This window comes from Aplysia californica, unplaced genomic scaffold (assembly GCF_000002075.1).
Source record: "Aplysia californica isolate F4 #8 unplaced genomic scaffold, AplCal3.0 scaffold00028, whole genome shotgun sequence".
Classification (NCBI taxonomy): domain Eukaryota; kingdom Metazoa; phylum Mollusca; class Gastropoda; order Aplysiida; family Aplysiidae; genus Aplysia; species Aplysia californica.
The window spans coordinates 1,661,400-1,675,062 of record NW_004797298.1 but is presented as its reverse complement, the minus strand read 5'-3'; the positions used below and the strand labels follow the sequence as shown (position 1 = coordinate 1,675,062).

General features: G+C 39.8%; 1 protein-coding gene across 2 annotated transcripts in view; it reads left to right on the top strand.

Annotated features, from left to right (window-relative positions):
- Positions 1-234: 234 nt before the first annotated feature.
- The window catches only part of LOC101856314 (transcriptional repressor protein YY1), a 19,597-nt gene continuing 6,168 nt past the window's right edge, over positions 235-13,663 (top strand). Inside the window, exons 1-6 of one of the 2 annotated variants that reach the window (XM_013090691.2) lie at positions 235-830; positions 4,166-4,310; positions 5,361-5,424; positions 10,173-10,331; positions 11,511-11,680; positions 13,087-13,152. In XM_013090691.2, the coding sequence (XP_012946145.1) occupies positions 389-830; positions 4,166-4,310; positions 5,361-5,424; positions 10,173-10,331; positions 11,511-11,680; positions 13,087-13,152 (1,046 nt within the window). In that variant the 5' untranslated portion in view covers positions 235-388. Of the gene's footprint in view, positions 831-4,165; positions 4,311-5,357; positions 5,425-10,172; positions 10,332-11,510; positions 11,681-13,086; positions 13,153-13,663 lie in introns of both variants that reach the window. The other variant, XM_013090683.2, reaches the window with a different exon arrangement.

Here is a 13,663-nt window from a genome sequence, read left to right as displayed (position 1 = left end):
TAATATGCATATTCATTAGGGGCGTTCATTAGTAAACTTTGCGATTTAACTCAACGAATGCTGCTTCGTATTTCTCTGAAAGCACAGTTTAATAGACATTTAAAGTGTTACGAAAGGAAATTCAATTAAATTGTTTAGAATAATGGTGTGTGCTTGTATACTTCTGTCGAATTGTTTGTATTTTCTTTCTCTGTTCTAGGTCTATGGACCCAGTTTCCTAACGAACGCTACCCCATGACTACCAGTGCGTAGCTCTCGTCCGTCGACGCGGAGTGGGGAGGTTGCGCACCACCCGCCCAAGGCCTACACACACAGTCACTCACAGTAGGCAGACCTTGGCCAGGCACACACACACATACACACACACACACAATAAACAAGCCTCAAAATGGCGTCGGTTATAGGTTCGGAGGTGGAAATTCAGGAGGTTGAAGTGGAAGCCATACCTGTGGAAATGCCTATTGAAACTGTTGAAACATCAGATGAAGTGTCGGTCCAACCGATGATAGCATTGCAACCTTTACCAGAAACGGCTGGAGAAGAAATTGTGTTGCAAACTCGTGAGGAAGTTGTGGGAGATCCAAACCTTGTGTACGCTGACACGATTCCTGTTCCTGCTCCAGAAATAGAGATTTCAGCAGAAGAAGTTATTCCAATGAAAAAAGGAAAAGGTGGGAAAAGGAAAGGAAAGTCAAGAAACGTTGTCCAAACGAGCAATCTTGGTGTCAGTGATTTAGGACTTGGCGATTCATCGGTGAAAAAATGGGAACAGAAACAGGTTCAGATCAAGACACTGGAGGGTGAATTTTCTGTGACTATGTGGGCTTCGGGTACGTACATTTATGTATTTATGGATTGCTGTTTTGTGGCCATAATATGGAAGATGTTGTAAGTCGTTCTTGGGTAGTTTTTCCATTAAACATGGCTGTATATCCGCCTGATATAATGGCTAGGGCTGATGCCGCTATAATGTTAGATCCTATCATGTTCAAGTTTGTCTGTCGTCCTTTCCTTTGTTCAGCACGATATATTTCGACTTTTTTGGCCTACTCCATGTCTGTTGTTACTATGGGAACTGTTATTCGACTGTTCTTAAAACCCTTTTCTTGATTTTTCTCTTGTTTTCATGCGTTTGAACGCCTTTGTTTTGAAACTAAGTCGGCCATTACGATTCCATGGGCGCCGCCATATTCTTAGCGAACATGGCGGAGGCGAAAATGGAAGATGGCGACCGGCCGCCATGTTGGTATGTGGTGGACTTGCTGTTGTGTAATATGCGAAGGAAATTTGTTACTACCGGAGGTCTATCTATTCTTAACTGAATAGATAATGTAACTCATGTGGTGATTTGCATACTTCAATAAGAGATACCGATTGAAATGTATCAAAGGTCATCATATGTTCTAAGTTTGTTTGTTGTGACCTTGGTTCACCTTGAAAAATTCTTAACTATGAAGAAAACGGAAGTGTGAAGTACGTAAGATGCTATAAATAGTAAAAAATACTCGTAAATTCCCAACACCAACATAATCTACTTTCGATATCAATGATGTATTTATAACAATGTTTCTATTGAGATGTAGGCCTACGGCAGACATCTGGAAGAAATAAAAAAGCGTGTTATTATGTCACTTCACCAAAAGAAAGTGTGCTGAATTGATCTAGATCTAGATCTAGATCTAAAATCTAGATCTAGATTCTAGATCTAAATCTAGCTAGAGTTAGAGTCTAGACTAACTAGAATCTAGATCTAGATCTAGAAATCTAGTCAGAGTTTCGGTTTAAGGAGTGTATACAGACCCGGTAAAAGCGAACTAGATCTAGATCTAGATATCTAAGTCATGAAGTAGGCCTAGGCTAGGCCTACAGACTCGGTAGGCTGGGGAAATCTTTCGTGATTTCGGAAAGTTTCAGCGCCCTCTTCTTGGCTCAGGGCAGACGACAAGTCATAGATCTAGAATCTAGTTCTGAGGCTTAGATCTATTTCAATGAAGATTATAGATGTCTTTTCAACGCACGATCGTTTTTCCTCCGTTTTGGAGTTGGAGGAATCAATAAGAAAATTTGAAGAAAAGAATAATGTCACAATTTCAATCCAGCCATCAGCCTTTCTATTTCTGTCTCTCTCCCCTGTTTCTTTCTCTCTCTCTCTCTCCCTCCCCCCCCTCTCTCTCTCTCTCTCTCTCTCTCTCTCTCTCTCTCTCTCTCTCTCTCTCTCTCCTCTGTGTAGCACTCACCTTCTCTTTCTCTTTGTTTGTCCCTGTCTTTCTTTCTCCCCCACCTACTTTCCCACTCTGTCTTTCTTTCGTTCCCTCCTGTCAACTGGGGCATGTGATATTTGCTAGCATCTCTCTCTCTCTCTTTCTCTCTCTCTCTCTCTCTCTCTCTCTCTCTCTCTCTCTCTCTCTCTCTCTCTCTCTCTCTCTCTCTCTCTCCTCTGTGTAGCATTCACCTTCTCTTTTTCTCTTTCTCTTTGTTTGTCTCTGTCTTTCATTCTCCCCCACCTACTTTCCCACTCTGTCTTTCTTTTGTTCCCTCCTGTCAACTGGGGCATGGGATATTTTCTAGAACCTCTCTCTCTCTGTCTCTCTCTGTCTCTCTCTGTCTCTCTCTCTGTCTCTCTCTCTCTCTCTCTCTCTCTCTCTCTCTCTCTCTCTCTCTCTCTCTCACACACACACACACACACACACACACACACACACACACACTGTATTGGGTCTGGGTGCTGAAACTTTCTGAAATCACAAAAGATATCCCCTACCGAGTCTGTATACTTCGTGACTTTGTTCCCAGTTACTGGGTCTGTATACACTTCGTTCGCTTTACAGTCACACCAAGGTAGCCTACAGTACGCATGGCACCAACGACAACAGCAAAGTTAAAATTTTTAAGTTAAAGTTTAAAGTAAGTAAATTTTAAAAAATGGGTTAGCTGACGCTGACCGTGTTGTTGGGGGGGGGGGTATTACTGTTACAATAATTAGTGTTTGTACCCTTTTTGAATGGTGTGAGTATTCTCACTTGGGGTAATACTCCACATATATTATTAACGAAGTGACTATTTCTCTGAACGCTCGGTAAAATAAACTTGATCTCTATTTCTCCTAACGGTTTCTGTACTCAAGATTTTTGGGTTTTTAGTGAGATTTAGGCGTCATCTTTCATTTATGCCCTTCACAAGGACTGGAAAGAAGCTTTTTTTTTGTGTGTCGAGTTACACATTTTTAAATGTCTGAATATTCAGATATTCAATTGTGGTTGGGGCAACGTTCCCGGACTATAATTCATTTGAAAATGTCTTGAAAGGGTACCGCGAGAAAACAAGAGCTCGACCTTGGCAGTAACCTATTTTGCATATATAGTCACACCTGAAGCAAAAACTAAAATCTTTCATGTAAACCCCCCCAAAAAATGAACCCGCCCCATTCACACCTTACACGCATGCGCGCTCGGGTCACTCCATTCGCAAATTATCAACAATAAATCTCGAGAGCGGAAACCGGTTCAGAGAAATAGATTTCATGTTTATTTTCCGGAGCGTTCAGAGAAATCCAAACCTTTCTCAATCTTTTAACCAAATCCGTAACAGAGCCTCAAAGCCTTGTGCACAGCTGACACCGATTCAAAAGACATTCAACAGAAATCACACATAGACATCTTCATCTGAAATTTTTTCCTCATTGTTTTCAGCAAAGTGGTCCTCTAAATCGCCCATTTTGCTGTAATTTTGGTTGAAATTGAAAGAACAACAACACTACAATGCGCTACGGTAGTCCCATAGTTGTATTCTCAGACCGGGTGAGAATAATCTCACGCCAGCCCGACACTCATTGGCCTGATTTCTGTTTATAAGGCCTAATCGTGAAAATAAGTAGGCCGAGTCTCTTTTTTGCTCAGAGAAATTAATATTACTGCTGAATTGATCGTTATGATTATTATCGATGATTTAAATAGATCTCTGCGTAGACTTAGTGTTGACTTGTCATAACATTCATCAGCTATCACTTAATTAAAGCGAAATGATATTGTTGGCTCTTTTAACTTTGGAGGGAATAATTATTTGTTAGTATCATTTTTTAGGCTCTTTTCACCACAGATATAAGGCCAGTTTTTGTTTATATAAAATTATAATTATTTTTGTAAATTAATGTCTTCTTTTTTTTCAGAGGATCAGTCAAAGTTAGATGAGGAATCTGTTGCTGGTGATTCTGATGCAGACTTCACGGAGTATATGACTGGGAAAAAGTTGCCCCCTGGTGGAATTCCTGGCCTTGATCTTAGTGACCCCAAACAGCTGGCAGAATTTGCCAGGTAGCTATATTAATAATAAATTATTGAAAATAGATTTTTCTCTTGGCCACCTCTATTTTCACCCCGGCCTTTTGGCTATTCTCACCCGGTGTTGATTTGTCTTATAGTAATTGGAAAAGACATGCTCCTAACGTGATGAGAATACACAACTAGTAATAATCACAGTTGAAAGAATAAGATACAGGAAGTAAAGCTTAATGATTAGCATTCTGATCTAGTGAAGTTAATATAAGTGTGATAAATGGTATTTAGAATGAGACCTATATACTTGGTGAGCTGATTAACTCTTTCGGGATGTATCGCTGATACATTATTGACAAGAGTCTGCACCCCTTACAGACGCATTGCCGGTATACCAGCAACGATGGGGTACCTCAGTTTTGTTTTGTTTTAACATATTCCATCATTTAAAAGGACTTTGCTGCCCAAAAAACTTTGAAAGGATTTAGGAAATGAAAACATCTAGTTTCTCTTTGTGAAAGCTACAGTTTGGCGATAAACGATTGAATTCATTCTTGCAGTGTTGCAGCATCAGAACGATGTAACTGGACTCCGTAGAAATATCATAACTCGAACATTGGAATACTGTTTTCAAATAAAAAGAGGCGCATCCTGAAATGTATGGGTGTCTGTACCTGAATACATAGCTATGCTAATTTACTTTCAAATGTTTAGTGAATGTAGTGTACATTTTTTCTCATCATCACCCCTTTTAACCTTTTTTGTGTATGCATGCCTATGTTACATGTTTGTTGTTGTTGTTATCGTCTACATAGATTCCTCACTATATTTTGCTTCTATTTTATACATCACATGTTGATGAAGTTATTTTGTATGGCCAAATTGAGCCAAAAATTAATTACGTCAGACCCCAAAAAACTACATCCGGAAAGAGTGATGGTAAAGTTTATGAAGATGCGAAAACATGCTTCTTTTAACAGGATTAGTTGGGTTTCATTTAGATGGAGGTATTTTATTAACTTTGCTTGAATCCAGCGTTTGTTTCGGTGAGGTGTTTGTCTTGGTTTTTTTTTTTTCTTATTTTTGTTGGGACAGGATAAAGCCGAGGAAACCAACAGATGATGTACCAAGGACTGTGCCTTGTCCTCATAAGGTAAGAGATGGAAATAGTTTTCTGTAATTTCTGTAACAATGCTGATGCTTAGTTCAGTGAATGTGAAGCTGATGAAGTCTTTCATCTCTGTTGATTCTGCTCTCACAATTGTTGTGGACTGAAGGACTGCTACTGTGCAGTACTGGACCCTGGTCTGCATTATCTCTGTAACTACATATATATATGCTTCTAGAAGATTCTCTACTTCAAATATAAAGATATTTGGGGATACTTTAGAAAATATATTGTAACCCATATTGTCCTCCTTTAGTGTACCTTGTCCAAAAATATTTATCACTTCCATCGTGTGGGTTTTTTTTTTCCTTTTTAATCATGCTAAAATTTCCATTCATAATGTATTTATTCTGTTTACAGCCTATAGAATCTTTTCTCCTCTCTTCATCGACAACCTTTCTTTGACCTGGAGTTGGGACGGGTATTGGTGGGGTGGAAAGCAGAGGTTCATTGTCAGCACTGTACTGGATGTGACTGTACGTAGGGAATACCCAGCTACATACATGTATTAAGCATGCACTTATCGGAGAGCCCTATGACTGCGGAGAAGGTGCAGAGACCATTTGCGTCTTGCTTGTTGACAACATTTACCCTCTGGGATCTGCCATGCCTTCCCATGCCCCCATCTCTCGGATGAGAGGACTTGGTTGCTCGGGTAGGAGGGGGGGAAATCTAGCTTCCAATTGGTATTATTATTACTATTCGTATTATTATTATTATATTATAATTTTTGTATTTCAGCAACACACAGCAACTATGCTCTTAATAGCGTCTTTCTCTTCTTTATCTCCTCAAACAACTTCTCAATATAATACAACAAACACCAACATACCCATTCATTTTTCTTACAATCTCTCTGTGATGGAGTTGGGTTTTTGTTTGTGGCATTGCACCTACAGCCACTGCTTTATCTCCTACCCCGGGATGGAAGGAAAATCACAGAACCACCAGTTTTAGATGCTATTCACAACAGCCTATAGAATATTTTAGATCTTAATATAATGTGCCAGTTTTGTCCATTTGATGGTCATTGCAAGAAATTCCAAATAGTATCAAAACGCCGTACTGGGGGAGTCGGAGCTATCAAGACTCAAGACTTGCTGTACTGAGTGGGCTGACTGGTCTGTTTTGCCCAAACACATTCTTCAAGAGGTGACTGCCATGAATGCACACCTCAGCTTCTGTGTATTGTGTCCTTTGTGTCCTAGAATGTATAATGCACATTTTTAAAAGCTCATAAGCTGTAACTCAATTCAATAACAACTGAACAGAAAAGATAATTTAAGATATTATATGGAAAGCACAGTCAAATACAATTTGTTTAATCAAATGTTGTCAATATAGTAATCAACTATAACTAAAAGAAAATGAGATTTGAAACATAACCTGAAAACACAAGTAAAGGATGCTACACCAAAATTCAACACAATACTCAGAGGTTAAAGGTTTTAAAATACTTTTACTGACAGTTAACACAACAAATTAGTGCAACATGAAATTCCTCTCAAACACAAGTAATTTGAATGAAGTCAGAACAGAATTTATTTTTCTTTGATCATTGCAAATGCTTGAAATGTGCTCCCCTTCCCTCGACACTCCACCTCATATATCTGACAAAATTTGCTATCACATTCCAGTAAGGGACTTGTGTCATCATTGTGGTCACTTACCTTAATTGATCAAATTCAGTTCCATAAGATCTTCTGGATAATGGCAGTACACATTGTCCTTTAACTTCTTATTTTGGCAAGCTGCTGCCAGCAGCTTGTGGCCAGAACCATTGTGCTAGTGAGCCTCTGCCGTCGGCTCGGGCACATTCCTTTATGACCTTGGCATTAAATCGGTTTTCGGCAATGTCTTATTTACTGGGAGTTCTTTAATTTTATGAAGAACTGTCAAAATAAGTTCACTTCTTTTTTTGATTTTATGACCAGTTTAGGATGTATCTGTCACTTTAGATTTCATGAGAGCCCCATCACAGTGGGTTTACCTCCTTTGAAAATAAAGAATTACGAAATCCTATAAGAAAAAAATCAAGTAGATTCAAGTCCGGGTGGGCAACCAAATTGTTCCCTGTTGTGCTTGATTTAATGCAATAATGGAAAACATATTGCAGTATGATGAGGTTTGCTCTGTGGCGGGTGCTCCATATCTTGTTTGAGCCTTGCTCTTTGCATATCCACGCCCCTTCTCCTCAGGGATGCTATAAACTATATATCTGCCTGAAAACTGGCAAACTGACCTGTAGTTAATAATCTTTTAACTGTCACAGTTGCGCCTGTCTTGTGTTATAAAAAAAGGGCCCACGATCATCTCACTGCTCACTGCACACTATGTTGTGACTCTGGGGGAATAAAGGGGCTTTTCAGTCACCATGTCGGGTTTGTTGAATCCCACTCATTTTAACATTTGATTTGACTGTCTGTTCATCGTACTGTACTGTTCAGGTAAAAATGAACCTCTTCCCTAAACCATAAGGATTTGATTCGTTCTTGATTCTGCCTTATCTTTTTTAGATTGTGGTTAGGCTACCAGACGCGTAATCATAAACTTGCAGGTTCGGGGGTTTGAGCCACGGGCCTGACATTGTGTCCTTGGGAAAGGCACTTTACCTGAATTTTCCTCACTTCACACAGGTGGGGATGGGTACCCGGCTGTAGACCGCGAAAGATCTTGTCAGTATGTTAGTGTTTTAGCGCCTGTAAATGGCCGCTTGCACTGCCATCAATGGAAATGTGTTATGTAGATGTTAGATTTTGGTGAAGAAATCAAACAAGACAAAATGTTGGGGAAAAAATAAATGTTCTGGTTTGCTGGCAATCTCTTTAAACTAGCTCCCAAATGCTTCTAAAAGCACTAAATTTCAATTTCTTCGGAGGGGCTTTGCCACCTGAACCCCCGCTGGGACGCTGTCCCTGGACCCTGATGGGGGCCTAGACCCCCGGCAGAATTTTCCTTACTTTTCAGCTTCAGCTGGTGGAAGCACTCGTGTATGTTCAGGAAGGCGATACATTACATGCACTTGGGGAGATTTTCTGGAACATTGGCATCTATTTTGGCAATTTATGCAAATTAACATTTTTTGTAGTTTCATGCTTACGGTAGGCGAATAGTACCGAGCAAGAGGAGAGCTAGGAAAAATGTGGACTTATGGAGTAAAAGAAACTCTCTTCACCGCTCATCACTAAGCTGGCATCTGGGGTGTAGCAGTCAGGCACTTTGCTGTAGCACACTGGAGTCCTGAGGTTGATTCCCAAATTGGGGAAAATTTTTATTTAGTTTGTCAGTCTTTCTGCTGGGATTTTGTGTTCTTCACAGCCCAGCTTGGCCCTGACAGGCAAAGTCGAAAGTCGCCTCCACAATGATCTAAATTGTATTGATTGGAGCTTATGTTAGAAAGTTTTAAAAAGCCCCAATAACTCACCACTGGCACTCACACATGCACACTCACTCCCAAATGTGTTTTAGGCTGCAGAGTTGTACGTTCTTATACATGCTGTTCTTGGAAGGCTGTGTGTACTTCTTTATTCCTTTAGTTATTTGTTTCTTGAATCTTGTTTTAACACTGAATGACCATCATTTTGATAATGGGCTACTCTTTAGTTTTTGGTTCCTAGCCAGCTGTCTGGTGTGGTGATTTTTCTCTTTGAAAATCTGGATATTTTTCACTATGTGGGTTTTAGTTTTACTGTCAGAGACATAAAGTTGTCTGCTTGTACTAGCTACCCACAGGTGTTGGGAGTGGGAAGGTGACAGGTCCTACTTCTTTCCTTCCTTCACTCGTTTCTGTCTTGTCTTTGTGGGTGGTTGACGGGTGCTCTGATGTGGTTTGCTTCTTCTTTACTATCAAATGTCTGTCGTCCTTATCTCTCCTCCTTTTTTGTGTTTGTTACTCTTTTGTAATCTTCGTCACTTATATGACCTTAAATAGTGTTGCAAGTGCCGTAAAACTCTTACTAAAACTAAAACTGTCTTCTTTATCCCTGTACTAAATGACCATTATTGTATTGATGCTTCTCTGGGGGGCTTTCATGGCCAAGAGGTTAAGGTGTTCGCCTCTCATTCAAAGGTCCCGGGTTCGAATCCAAGTAGTGACGGAAAAATTTCTTCTCTAAAATTGTCTCCTTTCTCCTCCTTTCCTGCTCTCTAGCCATATTCTGCCATCTGTTTTCGTCTCCACTTTTGCCCTCAACCCTCTCCTCCTTTGCTCACTCCTCTGGGCTCCTGAACTGTTTCTCAGTGGGTGGTTGGCGGGTGCTCTGGTGTGGTTTGCTTCTTCTTTCCTATCAAACATCTATCGTCCTTATCTCCCCGTCTTCTTTTTATGTTTGTTACCCTCTTGTTACACCCCTAATCTTCTGGCGCTCATATGACCTTATGCAGTTGCGAGCACCGTAAAACCTCTACTAAAACTAAAACTGACTCTTTCAACCCCCCCCCGGCGGTGCTACTGACTGAAGTGTCTTATGCAGTTGCGTGCGCCGTATAACACTTACCAAAAAAAAATAATAAAGAAGCTTCTCTTTATTCAAACTCTTACTGGCCCTTGTTGAGTGAGAGACATGTTGCTTCAATTTATTATTTGCTGTCCCCCCAAAAAAAGATTAAATGAGGGCCATGCTAAATGCTTTTAGATGTTTATGAAGAATTATTAGGCTAGTTGCCTTTCACCATGCTGTACCAGCTCTTTTGTCTGGGTTACTGATTGAAAGCATGATAACTCTTTCCCCCAGGGCTGCAATAAAATGTTCAGAGACAACTCTGCGATGAGAAAGCACCTTCACACACATGGCCCTCGAGTCCACGTGTGTGCAGAATGTGGCAAGGCATTTGTGGAGAGCTCAAAATTGAAGCGACATCAGTTAGTCCACACAGGAGAAAAACCCTTTCAGGTCAGTGATTTGAATATTATTCAGATATTTGTAAAATTCTTTGTCAACTCACAAGGTTTCATAAAAATTAACAGTAGTATCTTTTTCTGCTTGATGTTATGTCTTTTGTTTGTAGATCATGCTGTATTCTAAATTGTTTTATAAAAAATTGCAAGATCTGTTTTCCACCCTTGGTTACAACAGCATCTTTGATTTTATAGAGGCCATTGGCCTTTACGGAAAATCTGATTGTTGACCCGAACCAAGCCGTGCAGTGAACTGTTGTGAATGCAACCAACTTGTTTTTCACACGCTCATATGACCTTATGCAGTTGCGAGCACCGTAAAACTTTTACTAAAACAAACAGATCATACTGTATTAAAATTGAATATAATACCGGTATAATAATGTGAAGAATTTCTTGTAAGAGTTGAAAGTATTAAGATTGTAGTACTGAAGATGAATGAATTGAAAGAATGGAGTTTATGATTTTACGCCATTCCCAAATGGGGGACATAAACTGTTCTTATGCACAGTAAAATTGTAATTGTAAATGGGCTGATTCATCGATGTCATGCTCGTAACTGTGCCTGAAGTGCAACAGGGAGCTGCTGCTTTTTCTTTCCTAATCCTTACTATCGTCATTTTCCTCTACTTCTTTTGTATGTTTGTCACACTCTTGTGACCCGCTATTTCCGAGGTGCCTTGATAGTCGAAGCAGACTTTGTACTGTTGAGGCTAGAGAGATGAGCAGAGTAAGTCTGATTCCCTGTGAGGACTTCTCTGTTGACATCCACCCCTTTGCGCTCATATGACCTTATGCAGTTGCGAGCGCCGTAAAACTTCTACTAAAAACAAAAAACAGTAAAACTTTGCTCTAATAGACACATGTATAGGGCAGTCACCTGTACAAATGTACAAACGACCACTTCCCACTCTCCTCCTCTTTCTCCCCCCACCCCCCTCTGCATTTTTTTGCTACATTATAATGATACTGCTGTCTAAGACATCAACTTTTGTCATTGACAATGAGGGGTAGTCTTGCATAATTTCAACTGTAGTTCTAGTTCATTTTGTGCAATGCTTTTTAGTTTTCGTTGTGAAAATAACCCAACTTATCTAAAATATTCTGTTAACTTTGGTTGAGGAGTATGATAAGCGGACTAATAGTTTATATTCTGTTACTTTGTTCATTTCAGTGCACTTTTGAAGGATGTGGCAAGCGTTTCTCACTGGATTTCAACTTACGAACACATGTTCGCATCCATACGGGTGACAGACCTTATGTGTGTCCATTTGATGGTTGCAATAAAAAGTTTGCTCAGTCCACCAACTTGAAGTCACATATTCTTACCCATGCAAAGGCAAAGTGAGTAGGGATTGATATAGTTTCTTTGCATCAAATAGTCCATTCTCATTATACTGCTGTCCTGTTCTTGTACCTTACACTGCCCACCCCTTGACCGTACGCTTCTTCTTGCTTTATAAAAAATAAAATAAATAGAAATCCTCTGTATATTGCTAGTTACAGTATGCTGCCAGAGTCTACACAAGTAACAAGCTTTGTTATATTAAAACGCATGTATGTGCTTAAACGGGCAGGGGCACCAGAGTGTAACATGTTTATAATGGCATTGTTTGTGATAGTCCCCTAAACTATTGTCTTTGGGTGGGATTCCATCTTATTTGGCATAATGGCACTCACATCTGACTTCAGACTGGCTGATCTCATAGAGTGCTGGATATAGTATGCAAAATTTAACAACTTAATATACGAAAGGTGGCTTTTTTGCTCGGTCATCATATGTATCTCTTGTCTATATTGTAAGATCACAACACAATTGCGTGATCATGTTTTTTATTTATTTCCTAAATTTTATTTATATTTTTTTTGGGAGAAAGGTGAAAGTCTCAATGATTAGATTATTTTTACATGAAACAGAACCCTGCTGCATATGAAACAAGTAGTTAATGTTTTTACCATATCAATAGCTGGAAACCTGAAGAAAAAAAAGAATAAAAGTGAGGCTATGCTGTAATGACTGTGACGATTCACGTTTCTACAGGACGACCACCAAATCCCACTTCTTTGTATTAGAGTATGATATTTTTTATTATTGATCAATACTTGATTACTCATGGATTTATGAAGTAGTTATTGTGGGTGAAAAGTGCTTGCAGCTTACACGTACATGTGTCTCACTGTGTAGACCTGGGGCGACGGGGGGCTCTTGTGGTCTAGAGATTATGGTGTTCACCTCTCATTTAATAGGTCCTGGGGTTTGAAACGGGGCAGCGACTGAACATTTTCTTCTCTAAAATTTCTCCTTTCACCTCCTTTCCTGCTCTCTAACCGTGTTTTGTTTTCTGCTTTCGCCTCCACTTTCTTGCCCCCCTCCCCTTTGCCCTCTCCTCTGGGCTCCTGACTCTTTCTACTGCTACTCTTTGGCACCTTCTTACTGCTGTCTTTCAGCCACACCCCTGATCTTATGGTAGGTAAGATCTAACACCTAGCCTTCTCGGATAAGGGTGAAAAATCTCGCAGGTCCCATGTGCAACTTGCGCATGTTGAAGGTCCATTGGTGGTCTTAAAATTTATAAAATAGTAGGCTTCAGAGGCCACCAGGGCAACAAAAAAAATTCAGATGAAACTAAATGTTTAATGTGTCCTGCTTGCTCATAGAATGAGCTTAGGCAGTTGTGAGTGCCATAAAACACTTGCGTGCCCCCCCCCCCAATAAAAACAAATAATGCAACACTGTGTTCTGTCTCCAGGGTAGACAGATCATCCAAAACAATGTTGGTGTTCTCTGACCAAGGCTCTGTGGATGGTGATCAGTGGTAAGTCGTTGTTTCTCCCAATATTGATGTTGTTTTTGTTTCTCTTTCTGCTGTAAGCAGAGCAAATATGTCACCCCCCACCCACCAAAATGACCAAGTCAAAGATTATTTATTTGCTGGCTGTCATTTTCATTTTCAAATTTCCTGAACTGATTTTATTGTTTGTGTGTATGTAGAGCACTATGGGACATAAAGTCTGCCCAATGGAAAGTTCTCTTCTCCCTGTCTTGTTTATCGTGTCAAATTCATACCTTTTGCCAGCAGTGTACTATGAGGTGAGGAGATTTGATTTTAAAAAAAAAAAAGTTTTAAAAGACATTCATTGTTAGAACCAATTCTTTTTAAAGAAAATAAGAGAGCTGAGGTTGTTGTTTATGGCTTATGTTTTGAAAATAAGTTCTCTGTAACATTTGTCTCAGGTGCGGCCGGTAATGGTATAAACAAGAAGAAAAGAAAAAGAGAAGTATCAGTTCGATAAGAGTTGGGATACCATTTTCCCTTCAAACCCCCC